Here is a 16,587-nt window from a genome sequence, read left to right as displayed (position 1 = left end):
TTGCTCATTGTGCAGACTGAATAACACAGGAGATAGGCTACATCTACATCCAGGGTCTACAAATCATTACGAAGAACATGGCAGAGATTACTTCCCATTCTGCTACAGTTTATGGATACTTTCCATTTCCTTTTGAATATGGTACGTGAGAAGATTGCCTCTGTATGCATTGTAATTAGTCTAATCTTGTGTTTCTGTCCTTGTGGGAGCATTATGTAAGGAGCTGCACTTTATTCCTAGATTCTTTGATTAACAATAGTTCTCGAAATGTTATACATTTTATAACTTCTATGAGATAGTTGGTGTCTGTCGTGAAGTGTCTCCCAGTTGTGATTTTTCAGCAATTTTGTGAAACTCTCCCAAGATTAAAATAAACTTGTGTTGCCCTTCTTTGTATAGATTCAACATCTTCCATTAGTTCTTTATGGTGTCATAGGTTCTACAAATTTGATTAATATTCTAGGATGAGACACTCAAGTGTTTCGTAAACAGGTTCTTTTATAGAGTGACTACATTTTCCCAGTAGTCTGCCCGTGAACAAAAGTCTGCCATCTGCTTTACCTGCAACTGAAGCTATGTAATCATCCATTCACATCACGCAAATGTGTCTTTACAACTCTTTTGCATACCATTAACATACAGATTAATTTTATACATAGCTAAAAATCATGTTCTTAGCTAACTACTTTACACTACAAATTGGAACTACATGAGCCTAGTATTTATTCTTGAGACCCTGTGGTACCACCCTAGTCAACTGACTTTCTTACAACATTATATTATCAAATTTTCCCATTAGATACATATAAATAAATAGATACATTAAGGTAAGTTGTTCATGCTGCTACTAATTTTTATAGTGTAAATGTAGAGAAATTGTTTTGAGAGTCAGACACATCTGTTTATAACAGCTACTTAGTCTGTTCTGTACTGGAACAAATATACTCATTTTGTAGCTGTCCCCAAACACTGCCGGATAGTGTGTCACATGCACCTGTAGCAAGTTTACAGCTTTTGTTACCATCATTATAAACAATCCACATACAAATGTTACTATTGTTGACATTTATTGTATAAATGTAGTGATAATGTTACTGAACTCATCTCTTTTTTGTGATTTTAATTCCATCATTAGATTTTCTATAGCTCTACTGGAAATAATTTCAGTGTTTTGGGTGAATATATGTGCTTTAGCTTTTGGCACAGTCAGAATCTCACCATGCTGTCCAGTGTCCATAGCCATGCAGTGGTTCATTTTCACCCTTTCCACCATGGGGAAATCCGCACAATATACAATTACTGGCTTTTCAGGGATGTGCTCACCTCCCCAGTCAGATTACTGTAGTCTTTTGGATCATGTGAGGACTCTTGCTTACCCGTCTGGCCACATCATTCAATTAGACTTTCTGTTCTTCGATCAAGTTTTGTATAAGAGCTATAGCTTGTAATGTCACATTCCTCTGTAAGTATCACCCCCAACACCTCTCTCCACCAACAAATTAACTGCTTCTTGAAGCCTCACAATGTATTTTATCAACTAATCCCTTCTTTTAGTCAAGTTATATCACAAATTTCTTTTCTCCTCAATTCAATTCAGTACCTTTCATCAGTTATTTGGCCTAACGATCTAATCTTCAGCATTTATACTGTAGCATCACACTGCAAAAACTTTTGTTCGCTTTTCATCTTATTGCTTGTTGATCATGTTTCACTTCTGTACAAGGCTACTTTCCAAACAGTATCAGGAAAGGCTTCATAACACTTAAATTTATTTATGTGGTATCTGTTCTTTCAGGTGTGTCCAATAGAGGAGACACCACTTACACAATTAAGATGAGGGCTATCACTTGATCACTTCAGTGCAGACACACACTGTACTAAGACTCTTACAGGAATTGGTAAAACGTCACAAATAATGAGGATAATGGGCAAGGGGCAGTACATCAGTAGTGTGTGGATAAGTTGAGAATTTTGGTTTCTACCTAGAAGCCTCTTTACGCTGCACAACAGTTGAAGCCCCACGAGAATCATTCGGTATGTATCCCAAGAGTCAAACTGTATTGCCTAATCAATTCACAGTAGAGAACCAGTGAAAATAACAAATACATTTTTTTCCTATGGACTCTGCAGGGTGATCAGAAAGAGACTGAAAAGTTTGTAAGTGTATTGCAGTGGAGGTTTTGCCCCTGAGTAATAACTGTTAAGAAAAAAAAGTGAGATGTTGCACCATTTCTGAGTTATTTAGCATTGTAGTTAGCTAATCAGGTCATTGCACTTGCTAATCCACCCATCCTTCCAGAGACAGTGTTACCAAACTTGTTATTCATTTGGTTTCCTCAAAATGAACAACACAGGTTTTGCTCAACTTCTTTAAATTTATCACTTCTGAAAAAGGCACATTTTTACCGGTAATGAGAATTTGAACATGTGGTATCTCACGAACCCACAGATGTCTGTGCTTTACCATATTTTAACACAAGCAAGTGTTTGAATTTGTGCACACAATGACCTGATTGGCTAATACCAATGCTAAATAATTTGGAAATAGCACACATAACAAATTTTTTTCTTAACAATTACTTCCAGCACAACCTCACCTGCAACATCCTTACAAACTTTTCATACCATTTCTGACCACCCTGTACATTCTATTATACCTAAAAATTAATGGTTCTTAAAAATAAATAAATAAATAAGTGTTGAACTCTTGACCAGTCAACAGATTCTTATTATAGTGATTCACTCCATTGTGATTAAAACAAAGTAAATGATGAATGGTTGTCTCTCTTATATTAGATTTTGCAAAATCCCCAGTGAATGAAGATTTATTGGAAGTTAATTCTATTTTAAACAAAGCAAACAAGTTATAGTGTTATGAAATACTTATTCCTAGCGTCACTCTCATGATACAGTTACATTCCCTTCCTGGTTTTGAACATTCAGGTGAGATATAAGCTAAGAATTCATGGCACACAATGTTAAATGCCTTTCCCCTCACACCAGATAGTATCAATGATAAACCTCTCTGTGAATGCTACGAGCCAGAATTGGAGATAAACACCTGTTGCTTTACTTCTGTTTTTTCAAAGCACTGCAAAATAGTTTATACCAAATCCTTTTGATATCAAAGGTACCCCTCCCAGCAAGTGCACATGTCTCATTATATCATGAAGAGATCCAAATTTAAACTACCGCTCATTAATTTCAATACACCCAATAAATGACATCTAGTTCTCTGTAGATAAGGTCTAATATGGTAGGTATGGCTGGGGAAGCAAAGGAATAGTACAACATTTGTACACATATTATGATTTTTGTTTGTGGCCATCGAGATACAATAGTATCCAACAAATGATGCTGTGTATATAAACATTATGTACCTATCTCATATGTTTGTTTACCTATTTGCCGACGGATGCTGCATCTGGTACACCTGTGTTGTTCTCTGTAGTGATGTGGTGTCCACAGCAAACGGCAAGCATTGCTATGATACACAACATGTGGTTTCTGCATGTCAGTTCCTTCATGACAGTTGAAGTGTGCACATCGCTAGTATGGCTCCACGAGTGGAGATATCCATAGAAAAATGTGCTGCAATTGTAGCACTTAGCCAAGCCGGTTTATCTATTTGCCAAATTGCGAAACAGTGTATTGTGTCTACAGGGGGAGTGCAATACACCCTTCACTGCCAGAAGACAACAAGTAGCAATACAGACATACCACAACCAGGATGACCTTGTAAAACAACTAAAAGTGATGATAAATACATCAGAATTACCAGCAAGAGAAATAGATTCAAAACATTGCCCCAAATTCGAGCATAATTGGTAGAAATGAACACGAAAACAACATATGTTGCAATAGTAAAAAGGAGACTGATTGAAGCCAGCTTGAAAGAATGTGTCACAGCACGAAAACCCCTTCTAAGGCCCATAAATAAACAGAAGAGACTTAAAACAGCTATAAACATTGTAATTGGACATCAGAAGTGTGGACGAAGGTGTTATTCACCGATGAATTGAAGTTCAAGATTTTTGGAACCAGAAGGAGAATATTTGTTTGCCAATTTGTAGGGGAAAGGGTAGCCCAGAAGTGTGTTCTATCTGCAGTTAAACACGATGGAGGTTCTATTATGGTTTGGGGACGTTTTGCCAGATATAGAGTTGGCAACATTGTGAAAATAGAAGGACGCATGGATCAGAAGCAGTACCACTGCATATTTCAGTATCATGCAATACCAAGTGGATTGCCCTTAATAGCAAATGGTTCTCCTTACAACAGAATAATGACCCAAAACAATGGTTGGCATACTGCACGAACTACATTGCATCAAAGGAAAAACAAAGTATTGAAAGATATGGTAAGGCCATCCCAGAGCCCCGATTGTAATACCATAGAAATGGTCTGGGATGAAGTGGACAGACACATCAGGAAACTTAATACATCCAGCAAGGAACATCTCTGGAATATTGTTAAGGTTGTGTGGAATCATATAGATTCATGACACCTACAAAAACTGATTGACCGCATGTCTCGAGTTTGTGAGGCAGTTGTTAAATCCAGAGGAAGATACTTTGATGAAAGCAAAATATAATTATTGTGATTGTATTATATATGTGAAATTTAATATAATTATATTTTGTATTTTAAATCTGAAATACCAGGGAGTATTAAAAATAAAGAGCAGTAGTGTATGAAGCCCTTTTTGATTTTATGTGTGTGTAATGTATGATTATAAATTTTGTTATATAATCATCTGTTACATTAACAATGTAGTCTTCTTATTTTCCCTAAACTATATTGAGATGTCCTCCTTTCTTCTCTTACAGCCATATTTGAAGTCATATCAAGGTTCTTTATCTACAAGATGTCTGCTTATGTCACACAATATCAGACTGTTGTGCAGATTGGCAGAATGGTCCAAGCCAAATAAAAAATTACTACGATGTTACAACAGGTGCATTGTTACTATTGATATGTGACCATACACCACTCAAAAGGAAAAACAGATCAAGAGTAGTCCTAGAAGTATAAGGGCAATAAGTAGTGAACTGTAAGGGTCTACGGGTTGCACGCAGCCGTACGGAACGTAACGTGCTCGCCAGCCGACCTGGCTGGAATGCTGACAATTTGCTTGGTCAGTACACGTGTGTCTGGCTGCAGTGCGACACAGGGAGTAACCCACTGACCGCCATCTGCAGCATGCCGTATTAACTAGCATGGTCTCGGGTGTGAACATGTCTCTTTTCTTAGCTCACCATGGAGCCTTTCGATATGACAGTAATTAGGATGTCAGACATAGTGATGATGGGTGCCTGTAGCGTGCATGTTTTATAATCAGCCTTTGTTAGTAAAACTGTTTAAACTGAGATGCAGAAACAAGAACGCAGAGTTATCAACACAACAGTATAATGCTACAGATGCAATAAGCTGGATCACAAATCGGTGTTCGCGTATTGCCGTACCTCAAGGACCCACCGCTTACAAATCCCAACAAATATTTCATCTAATTATCACCCGGGGCAACAACACAAACAAGCCTCTTGTAGAAGTGGTGTCAGCATGGAGATAATTGTGGAAAATCTACAGTCCTGAAGAGGTGCAGCACAATGTGAACCTCAAGCAGCAGCAGCAGCAGCAGCAGCATGAATATCTTCCAACTAGGTGGGGACATCCAACACTGGAATTCAGGTTGTCTATTCCAGTTTGGTTAGATTACAAAAGGCAGCGTTGAATTTTTATTTTACATTGAGTGGCTCATTGGTGTTAAATTAGATGAAATGTCATAATCGAGTCAGAGTAACGTTGGCGATCTACAAACTGTTATTAATGAACTACAAGAAGAGATTCGGCAGTTAAAAGCAGAAAGAAGTTAGCATAACATTCCGAAAGACTTGTCAAATGGTAGTTCATGCAGTACAGGTACAACTACAATAAAGAATTTTTCAGTATTGCCATCAATACCAGTGTTTAGTGTGAAACCCAAAGGTTATGTGAAATTGTTTTTTTCGTAAACTTGAAGGTGCCGCCCTGTTAGGATCCTGGACAGATTTGGATAAGCTAGTGGTTGCCAAATTAAGAATTCAGGGGCATCACAATATTTCATTAGTGTGGAGCTTACTTGCGTGAAAACATAAGATTACAATGAGTTTAGAATGATTGTTATCCAGAGATTTAAACATAAAAAAGAGATCAGATTTTACAGAGAGCAGCTTTACAGTTTGTGAATGCGATGAGACAAATCTATCAAGCAGTTTGCTGACAGACTTCAAAATATCAATGCTCAAACATTTGAGTTGGTAGAAGATGAAAATGAAAATTGCATTCAATTGTTTGAAGCTGACCAGAGAGCCTTGGACATATTCATTCATGGGTTGCACGGAGAGGAAGTAAGCAAAGCTGTTTGATTGGTACGATGTGAAATGTTTCAGGAAGCAATAGAATCAGTTGTTGATTTTGTTGAATCCCTCAGACAACCGAATGAGATGCAGAAACAAGAACGCAGAGTTTTCAACACAACAGTATAATGCTAGAGACGCAATAAGCTGGATCACAAGTGTAGGGATTGTAAAGAGAATCGTATCTGCTATCGTTGCGGGATGCAGGGTCATGTTTCGAGAGATTGTCACAACAAGAAGAAAGGTAATGTGAACAACAGACAATTTGCCAGATCTTTAAACGAGTACGGGGACATATGAACCACCATTCCGTTCGCCCCTTGCCAGAGACAGTGATTCCTGTTAGTTCCAGTGAAAATCAGACCAAAAATGACTTTGTGAGAGGTGCTGTATATCCTGCGAGAAATATCAAACTACTTATTCACGCAGGAACACACAACTCATTAATGTGGTGTGGCATAGATAAACAGGATAAATTGAAACTGCTGCTATTAAAAGTGTGAGGGTTAAATGGAGGAAATGTATGTAACTATGGAGAAGTTGATGTAGAATTAATTCTTGGCCCAGGCCAAGATCCAAGATGAAGCTGAAAATAAAGATAAAAATAAATACACAGCAAAAGTGCAAGTAGTTTCAAATAATGAAATGCATTAAGACAGTGTACTTGGATTTGTTTTCTTGTCCGCTAACGAGACAGAGTTTTTTTTCTCAGAAAGAAAGATCAGACTATGCCGTAACAACTACAACCTAGGAAATCATTCTTCAGATCAAACTCAAAGGACCAGCAATACTGATTTCATGGGAATAGACCATCCAAATGATGCATCATTTCAAACCATCCGAGTCGATGTTGAAATTGATCAGCCTCAGGAAATTCCCAAAGGAGCAGGAAAGACAATCTACATTGAAGTTAAGTCGCCCCAATGCAAGGAAGGAACTTTGTTATTAATTGAGCCATCTGAGAAAAGTGAGTTACTAGATACAATGCATTGTTATGTTGCTAGAAGTGTAGGTGTTACTACAATGGTGAGACAGAATGTTGCAAAAGTCCCAGTTACAATAACAAATATGAGCAATGAGGAAATTGTTTTGCCATGAGGAATGATAGTTGCTAAAGTGTCGAGCATAAGTAAAAGTGACGTAATACAGATTCCAGATGAGGTAAAAAATGCTGCAGTTATAAACACAGATTTTTGTAACAGTACCGCAAAATTGCAATGAGGAGACGAAGTTAATAATGAACTGAAGCACAAGATTTGGGAGAAGATAGAACATTTGACAGCTGATGAACAGAAGACTTTAGTACCAGTTTTGTTGGACTATGAAGATTTATTCTCAGAACGTGCAAATTTACCTGTCACTCATTTAGCTTAGCATCGTATTCATACAGGGAATGCAAATTTGTGGATCAATGAACAGTTTAATAACTCTCCAGGACATAAGCCATAATATTAAAGGCAGTTTTATTTTAGTTTGATGTAATGTACTCCCAATCATGCCCAAGGTGCAGCTAATATGACTAAATGACATTTGATTATCTATGGACAAATGAGGGATGTACCTCCTATGCTGAAATATTTAACAATAACAAACTATTTTGAGTCAGTATATGCTTTTTACTTCTTCAGACACCAGCATCTAATCTATACACTTTTTTATATCATGTATAAATTAAAATTCACTGGTCAGTCTAACAAGATAAACACAAAAGGTGTAGGAGGAAACATTTAGTCCCACATCAATAGAAATGCTAGCATCTCCTCTCCTTAATCATTATTTACCAATGGTACAACAAAAATCAATAATAATCTATGTGTTATATTGAGTGAGGTGAAAAAAGTCTTTCAGTTTTGAGTGCAGGATGACCAGCACTAGAAAGCCACATGCCACAACAGATTACAAGTACTACAGTTCACATAGACATATGTCCAATTAACAGTGGTGTTTCAAAATGTGTAGAAGAAAAACCCACACAGCTAGTCACCCATTCTGTTAAACAAAAGAATTCTGTTGAAAATAACTGGTGTTCTTAAGTGCAATTAGTATTTGTAGGTGTAATTTTATCGGTCATAACAATGCAATCAACTTTAAACTCCAAAACAAACGCAGGAATTGAGGAGAAACACCACAATAAAAGCCACAAGACAGCACTAAATGGGAACAGAAAACTGCATGCAGATTATCAAATGCAGTGCTGCTTTAAGTCTTCGAACACAGAAGCTGACAATTACTGTAAAAACTGCTGACCATTGATTATTTTTAAATCTTTGCTGCTTTAAGTCTTCCAACTCTGAAACTTAAAATTTATTTTGAAAACTACTTACCATTAATTCTTGTTACTCCTACTTAGGTGAGTACTATCACTTCATAATAATATTGCTGTTAGAAGATGTCCTCCTGAATATTAAGTAGTGTGTTTTCAGGTTCCAGCATTAGGTTTCAGTATTTAAAAAATGTATAATATACTAATTTAGAAGAAAGGAACAGTGAGAAGCTGTAAACTGAAAAGTAAAGATACTTTCATGATGTATTCAGAAAATTTAATTTACAACGTGTGTAGAAACTGTTACAGTTGCCACATTTGAGCAAACTCAAAGTCACGTGATGTCGAATAGAGTGTTCTTATTGTGCAATTAGCTGTCTGTTTCATTAAACTGAACTGCACCCTCTGTTCCTCTTAATGAAAAGCAGTAAGTATTTTGAACAAACACAATGAGGTATTTATCAATTGTGTATCTACTTTTTAAAATGTGTATTGTATGTCAGGACCCACATTGCAGATTTTCAGACAAATGCCGACTTTCATAACTACAGTACCTGTAATAGCGCAGCACTCCATACTCAGCGAACATAAAGAACGAATACACAAAGGCATGTGAGCCACATCGGTACAAAACTGTACAACGCACTGCCAGTCAACATCAGGCAGTTAGAAGATGATGATAAATTTAAAACAGAACTAAAAAAAAGGCTAGTAGAACAATGTTTTTATTCTGTAAATGACTATGTAGGTCAATAAATCTTTACTGATGATATTTATAAAGGCAAAATAGAAAATACTCTATCTGTACCTAATCATTCAAAACATTTACATACTTAAAGGACAGCTGTTGTGTGATGTAAATACATACTTAAGCAGTGTTGTGTATATAAGGTCTTGCTGTTTAGGGAGGACAAAACTAAAGCCTTATAAAAAACAGACTATGCATTTAAAATAACAAGCAGGGATGCATGTAGGCTACATTAATATCTTTGTATTATTATTAACTTCATTGTATTATTGTTTTGTACTTTTTTTTACGCATATATTATTTGTGCCCCATTTCTTTGAAATGGTTTACATGTACCCTTGACAACATCCATACAATATTTATTGTCAACGGATGGATAAATAAATAAATGTTCATTTCATATAGGACGTATTGAACTAGAACAACAGCATAGAAAAGACCAGAGATCAAACAGTTATGTCAGGAGACAGGGACATTAAATTTTGGAATAGATGCTAAAGGTAGATGAGTGAAATAATAAGAAAAAAAGAAGCGACTGTAATTTGAATCGATATTTTATTCTGTACTCTGTGAAGACGGATACAGAACGTGTAACAGCGCACACCACATTATCAGACACTGTCCACTTCTTAGACACCATACGCATCTCGTCAAGAGTATCAGTCTTTGCTCACGAAGTACATCGGGCACGGAAGTCACACAGACCGCTCATCTCTTGTATAGCCTGTCCCGCACTCGCGGAGACAGAGGCGGCTGAGCGGGAGCTGTTCTGGTGCGCATGCGCGTACCGCGAACCACCGACACGTCGAGATTCAATTGAGGCGACGGCGCCCCGTGCCCCCCGGAACGGCGGCGATTCACTGTCGAAGGTTGAGGGCGGGCGGAGGCGGGGGGCGTGCCCGGCCGGGAGCCCCCAGAGCGGGCGGCCTCTTGCTCGTCTCTTGCTTGCTTGCGCGCCTGCAGCGCCTCCAGAAGCTGCTGGCCGATGCTGCAGTGGCGGACGACGAAACCCCAGAAGCCCTCGTTCTCGCGAGCCCACCTCTTTAGCACCCGACTCCCACCCGGCGCGCGGCTCGTCCGCTTCAGGAGCTGTTCGGTGCAGTGGCCTGTCGCCTTCCGGAGCAGGTGCAGCCGCCCTTGCACGCAGGCTGCGCGCCGTTTCACGTCTGCCTTAGCGTCCGCGGCCGAGCGCTCCTGTCGAACAGAGGACGCGGTCAGACATACAAAAACGCACACATTGTACAACATTCAAAAAGCAGGCAGAGGAAAATCCAAGCAAGTTCCACAGAAAGTAAGGCTTCCACGATTACGTTCAAAGTCTGTTTGCTATATTTGGCCGTGGTTTCAAATTACTGACACGAGTTTATTTGTAAACGAGTGGAAAAACTGGTAGATGCCGATCTCGGAGAAGATCAATTTGGGTTGCGGAGAAATGTAGGAACACGAGGGACAATACTGACACTACATTAGACGATAGGTTGGAGAAAGGAAAACAAATTGTCATAGCATTTGTATACTTAGAGACAGGTTTTGACAAAGTGCACTGAGCTACATTCTTCGAAATCTTGAAGGTACCAGTGGTAAAATACGCGACCAGTAATTCACTTACAGCTTGTACAGACACCAGACTACAGTTATAAGAGTCGAAGGACAGGAAACGAACTCATAGTTGACACGACAATTAGCCATGTTTGCAGCCTATTCCTGAAGTTATTCAGTTGTCTCTAGAAACAAAATAGTTTTTTTTAATTTTAAAGTCCTAAAGTCAGATTGAATGCATATTTAACTGATTACTGCGTCCACAGCTTCAACGGCTACTCCTCAGGAAGTACCAGAAACATATTTTTTTATACACAGCAACTACAGCTTCTTTGATAGACCTACTTGCACGCATGTAATGCCAAGAAAGTAGCATGACATGAAATACTTCAACATAATTGCATGTTATTTGACTGTAAAATACGTACCTATAACATTGTCAAATAAAACCTATACCCCCAATACCACCACTCAGTTGACTTGTACATTGTGCAAAACTAGATTAATGGACGAATAAGAAACAAAAAAAACACACACACACACACAAAATCGAAAACCAGACTGGCAGTGGGATGCAGACGAAAGCTACAACGGTAATAAGCAGTGACCAAGTCATTTAAAATATTCGTTTTAATTGGTTTCATTTATTCAGGCTCATAGATTAGCACGGAAAGGACGAAACTCTAGTTCTGCAAATATTCGATCGCTGGAACATTATTACGCTTCCACAGACATGGCAAGAATATGGCGTGAACGAAATAAACGTACGCCTTGTAGAAACTTCAAGGGAGTTGAAACCCTTGCACCCAATACTAGCATGCTTATCTCTTAAATAGATGTGGCGGCTAAAAATAAAAATAAGTCGTACATGAACTGCACCTCACAGAATCACAATCAGAGACACCAAATTCTGGTATCAAGCTCTCCAACCAGCTACCATCATACACAAAGAAAGCAATTGGGAACCCCCACAAAAGTTCAAAGAAGAACACAGCTAAACGTAATTGAGGAAACAAGAGATAACGGTGCTTCGTTGAAAGTTGGCTGAATAAGCCCAAATAGATTAACAATAGTTTATTATTAATGTAGTTTTTATAAGCTGTCTGCTTCTCTCAGCAAAAATTCTCTTTCGTTACGATATCAACGGAACCTGATCAATAAATGAATTTTTCTGATCTATTTATTTATCCTTTTATCATTTTTGGTAGTGAACATACACGGATGTGTTACAAAGTATTTCGTACGTACATAAAAAAAGTAGATATACACTCATTTTCATGCATTTGTAAAACAGACTTAGAGATTACACCACACAAAATTATAAACAAACGCGCACTTAGCAGTATCAGACAGAGTTAAGTAAAAATATATTCAAATTGTGCACAGATACGGTGGGCAGCGCAAGGTCTTTACATCGTGCGTAAAAAATTGCACAGACGTATTGAATTCTCGCGAAATTAACACGAACGGTATCTAAATTGCTTCCAGTAACACTCAGGATCTGTTAAAAGGATAAAATAAACTCCTTTGAAACCCAAACAATCTTCAACTGTAGGAGAGACAATTACAAACTTGTCAGTGTACGCGAAGTATCTATCAACGAGGGAGAAAGCACTGTATCACGTCTATGTGGTTACTAGGAAATATTTTGTAGCAATCATCTGTAACAGTATAGATTCATACGAGAACCCACTATCTTGCGAAATATCGGGCGGCTATTGATAGCTTGAAACTGAGAATCGTACCATCGTAAAAGTTTAGTGTCTGTCATTAAGACGGAATTCATTTTTTTAAATGCAACATGTTGTCGTTAGCAAAATTGTAAGTGCCGCACTATCAAAATGGAGAATAAAGGAAGATAATTAAAACGGCATATGGCAACAGATCCCAAAGTAAAATTGAGTGAACAGGCCAATATTTTGCAAGAAATAAACATTTTTGCTTTCGTGACGAAATAAGTTAATATAAGTAAAGACGCACAAAATAATATTTATTTTAATATGTCCGACGTTTCTGGTAGAGCTTTCGAACTAGCGTCATTGAAAGAATACCACACAACTATCTCGAATATTATGTACACCGGCACCTAGTACCGAAAAAAGAACCACATCTTCAGATGACTTATGCCTTCGACACGAACAATGATATGTACTGAATTCAAGAAATCGGCATGAACGATGTCTATATTGGTTCCAGTAAACATTAGAGATCTGATAAAAGATAAAATAAACACGTTTCAACCCATAAATTATCTTCAATTCTAGGAGAGAACCACACACTTGTCAATACATGCGAAGTACGTATCAACAAGAGAGCATTGTGCCACGTATATACAGTTCCTAGGAAATATTTTTGGAGCAATAATTTGTAACGATTAAGATTCGTATGAAAACCTCGCAGAATAACGGACAGATATTTATATCCCGAAACTTGCAATCTAGCGCTCGAAAACTGGTTTGTAATTCTGAAATGATCACACATCGCAACGAACAGAAGCATAATAGTCGCCGGTACATTGACAGTTACACTGATCGAGAAAGAAAAGCAGTGAATAATCAGCGAGAACAAAAAATTATGGAAGTAAGAAATGATATCAATAGCCGGATGAAGCCGCCAAATTCAGGTTGCAGAATTTCTGTGAACATCTTCTGAGTTATAGACTGCGTCAAGTTGCAAACTGATGAGACCTAAAACGCTGGGTCTCAATTTATGAGTGGACGCGTTCTGCAACGCAGAAGAATTTTATGGGAATTTGTTTCTGGTCTAAGAAAAAGGTTTCGCACCATCGAGGGTACATCATTGGTTGGAATACTATTAAAACAACCAGGGGAAGTTAGCAGCAAACCTAGAAAAAAAATGCTTATCACACACGTAGGGTCGTAGGGGTAGTGGAAAGTGGGTTCAGTTTACCTTAGGTCTGATCTCGTCCTTGAAGCACTTGCGATCGGCAGCAGGTGTAGTCATCTTGTCGACTTGCTGGCGCGGCGTCAGAGCTACAACTGAGGAGGCAGGCGGCTTCGCCTAGTCAGCCATCTACCCCCTCCACCTCCACCTCCGCTTCACCTAGCTGGAAAAGCTCACCCCACCCAAAACCACCCCCTCCTAAGGTAATACGCACCAGCGTTCACTTATAGCCAACTATCTACCCCCTCCACCTCTGCTACCCCTCCCTTACCGCTAGACAAGCTCACCCCCACGCCAACCCACCCCCTCAAAGGTATTTCATCATCACTGCCGAAGCAGCGACACAAAGCTATTTTCTACGATTTGCAATATGGTTCCGCCTTGAATAAACAGTTCGTCTGCTGTCCTCGAAGTACTTTCGTCCATTATTCTCCTTCATCAGAGGATTCTTTAGATTTTTTTTCTGTTCCTTACACATTACAACATGAATAATAAATCACGTCATGTGCTGGTCTCGATATACTGTATTGTCACATGACATGTATTTTGAAGAAATACAGCATGTTAGTGATGTAAGATGCAAAGAACAGAAAAAGAATTTAAAAGAAAACGGATGATGGCGCAATATTGCCGAACGTACTTTGGGGTTGTCAAACAAAATCAGACTCACAAACCCTAAATTCATTTTTCTGCATACACCGATCAAACAGGAGAAAAGCTGAAGTGTACACTGACCACTCCGTCAATTATTTTACGCTGCAGTCACTGTATGTACTGTTACTGACCGTAATTTTACAAAAGCTCTGGTCTCAATGTTTTTATCTGTAGAAAATTATCGCTCATAAGTAAAGCCTCGTTGCCGGGATAAGCTGCAGAAAATCGCCGACGGGGGTATATACATACGACACTTTTTCTTTTTGAATGGCCATCCTTCTGAATGATAGTCTACAGGACTTCGACCGTTCACTTACAGAATAAAATGAAGCACCTGTAGCCGTCGTTTCGGTGGTTCAGTACACCATCTTCAAGTCTGTAAGCATAAACAATAATGACAGCATCATCCACTTATCAACCACGCACATACAGACACATATTAAAACCAGTCTAAGAATCGAGAACAATACTATAAAAGTGAATTTACAGTAATCATTTGATAAAACCATCTCATACATCGATTGTCACATACCTAAAGTAAAATTATATGTAGTATACAATATAAATTTCCACTCTATTTGTTGTACAAATGTACTATTTATTAATAATATCAGTAATTAAATATTTCGCAGTCAAAATTTTCAGGTCTTATTAAACTGCAAAATCCTGAAGTAAGCTACTAATCTACAAAAATAACGCTTAGAGAATAATAAATTTGTAAAAGAAACTATAACATCAGAAATAAGTAAACCAAAGAAATATGCATCTATGTGCAAGTAGTCCTTGCAAAACGACGGCATCAACAATATCTAAGTGTCAATATAGCTAAAGCTATCAAAATGACAGTATAAATATATATATGTCACATCAAAGTCATAAAATTCTGAGGTGAAAACTGTATATAGGTATATTTATGTCATATACATACAGTGAATGTCCAAGAACGTGTCAAAAGAGCAAATGTAGAAAACCACCTATGCCACACCACATGCAGAATGTACTATATGTTGTACGGTTGTATAATACTAGATTGTAAAATTTACACAAGTTAGATAGTGGTTCTTGTTTGACATTCGTTTTACGGTAGCACATGATACATGGATGTGTGTGTGCGTCCGGGGAGGGGGGTTGAAATGTTCTTCATATGTTATGATATAGATGGTTTTCTACTTTTGGTCTTCTGTTTTGGACACTCATTTTATACATATGACATAAATATGCCCTTCTACAGTTTGCAGCTCAGCATTTTATAAATTTGACATGATATATAGATATACTGAAATAGCTTTTTGATAGCTTCACTTATTTTGATACTTAGATTTTACTGAGGTTGTCCTTTTGCAAGGGCAACTTGCACATAGATAATACATGTCTATATGTTGTTCATCCTGAACATTATCTTGGGTTTTGTATATTCTGTGTATGGTATGACACAGTTAGTATTATATATTTGGTCTTTTGACACTTTCTTGGATATTCATTCTATGCATATTACATAAATATGCCTATATACAAGTTTCACCTCAGCATTTTATAACTTTGATGTGATATATACATTTATTTATACTGCCATTTTGATAGCTTTACCTATGCTGACAATTTTGCAAGGACTACTTGCACACATATGCATGTTTATTTGGTTTACTTATTTCTGATGATGTAGTTTCTTTCATAAACCCATTATTTTCAACAGTTATTTTTGTAGGTTTGTAGGTTACTTCAGGATTTTGCAGTTTAGTTATTACTCGTTTGAAAAATTTTAGTCATGGTTCATTTGCACAACGAATAGAGCGAAAATTTGATACGGTGTACTACATAAAACTATATTTTAGGTATATAACAATGGATGTATCAGATGATTTTATCAAATTATTACTGTAAATTTACTTTTATAGTATTTTCCTTGACTCTTATTCTGGTCTTGGTATTTGCATGCTTGTTATGTTGAAGATAGTGTACTGAGCCACCAAAACTGGTTACAATATAACAAAATAACATCAAAACGACGGCTGCAGGTGTTTCATTCTATTAAATACACGACACTTGTTGCTGAATCAAACATTCGTTGGGCAATGGGCAAA

At 37.7% G+C, this 16,587-nt stretch overlaps 1 protein-coding gene across 1 annotated transcript in view; it reads right to left on the bottom strand.

The window, feature by feature from the left end:
* Positions 1-10,064: 10,064 nt before the first annotated feature.
* Positions 10,065-16,587, bottom strand: part of LOC126483893 (uncharacterized) — a 168,628-nt gene continuing 162,105 nt past the window's right edge. Inside the window, exon 3 of the mRNA XM_050107160.1 lies at positions 10,065-10,603. Within this exon, the coding sequence (XP_049963117.1) occupies positions 10,118-10,603 (486 nt within the window). The 3' untranslated portion in view covers positions 10,065-10,117. The remainder of the gene's footprint in view (positions 10,604-16,587) is intronic.

This window comes from Schistocerca serialis, chromosome 6 (genome assembly GCF_023864345.2).
Source record: "Schistocerca serialis cubense isolate TAMUIC-IGC-003099 chromosome 6, iqSchSeri2.2, whole genome shotgun sequence".
Classification (NCBI taxonomy): domain Eukaryota; kingdom Metazoa; phylum Arthropoda; class Insecta; order Orthoptera; family Acrididae; genus Schistocerca; species Schistocerca serialis.
Note: the sequence above shows the minus strand (reverse complement) of the source record. Positions and strands in the feature narration are given on the sequence as shown.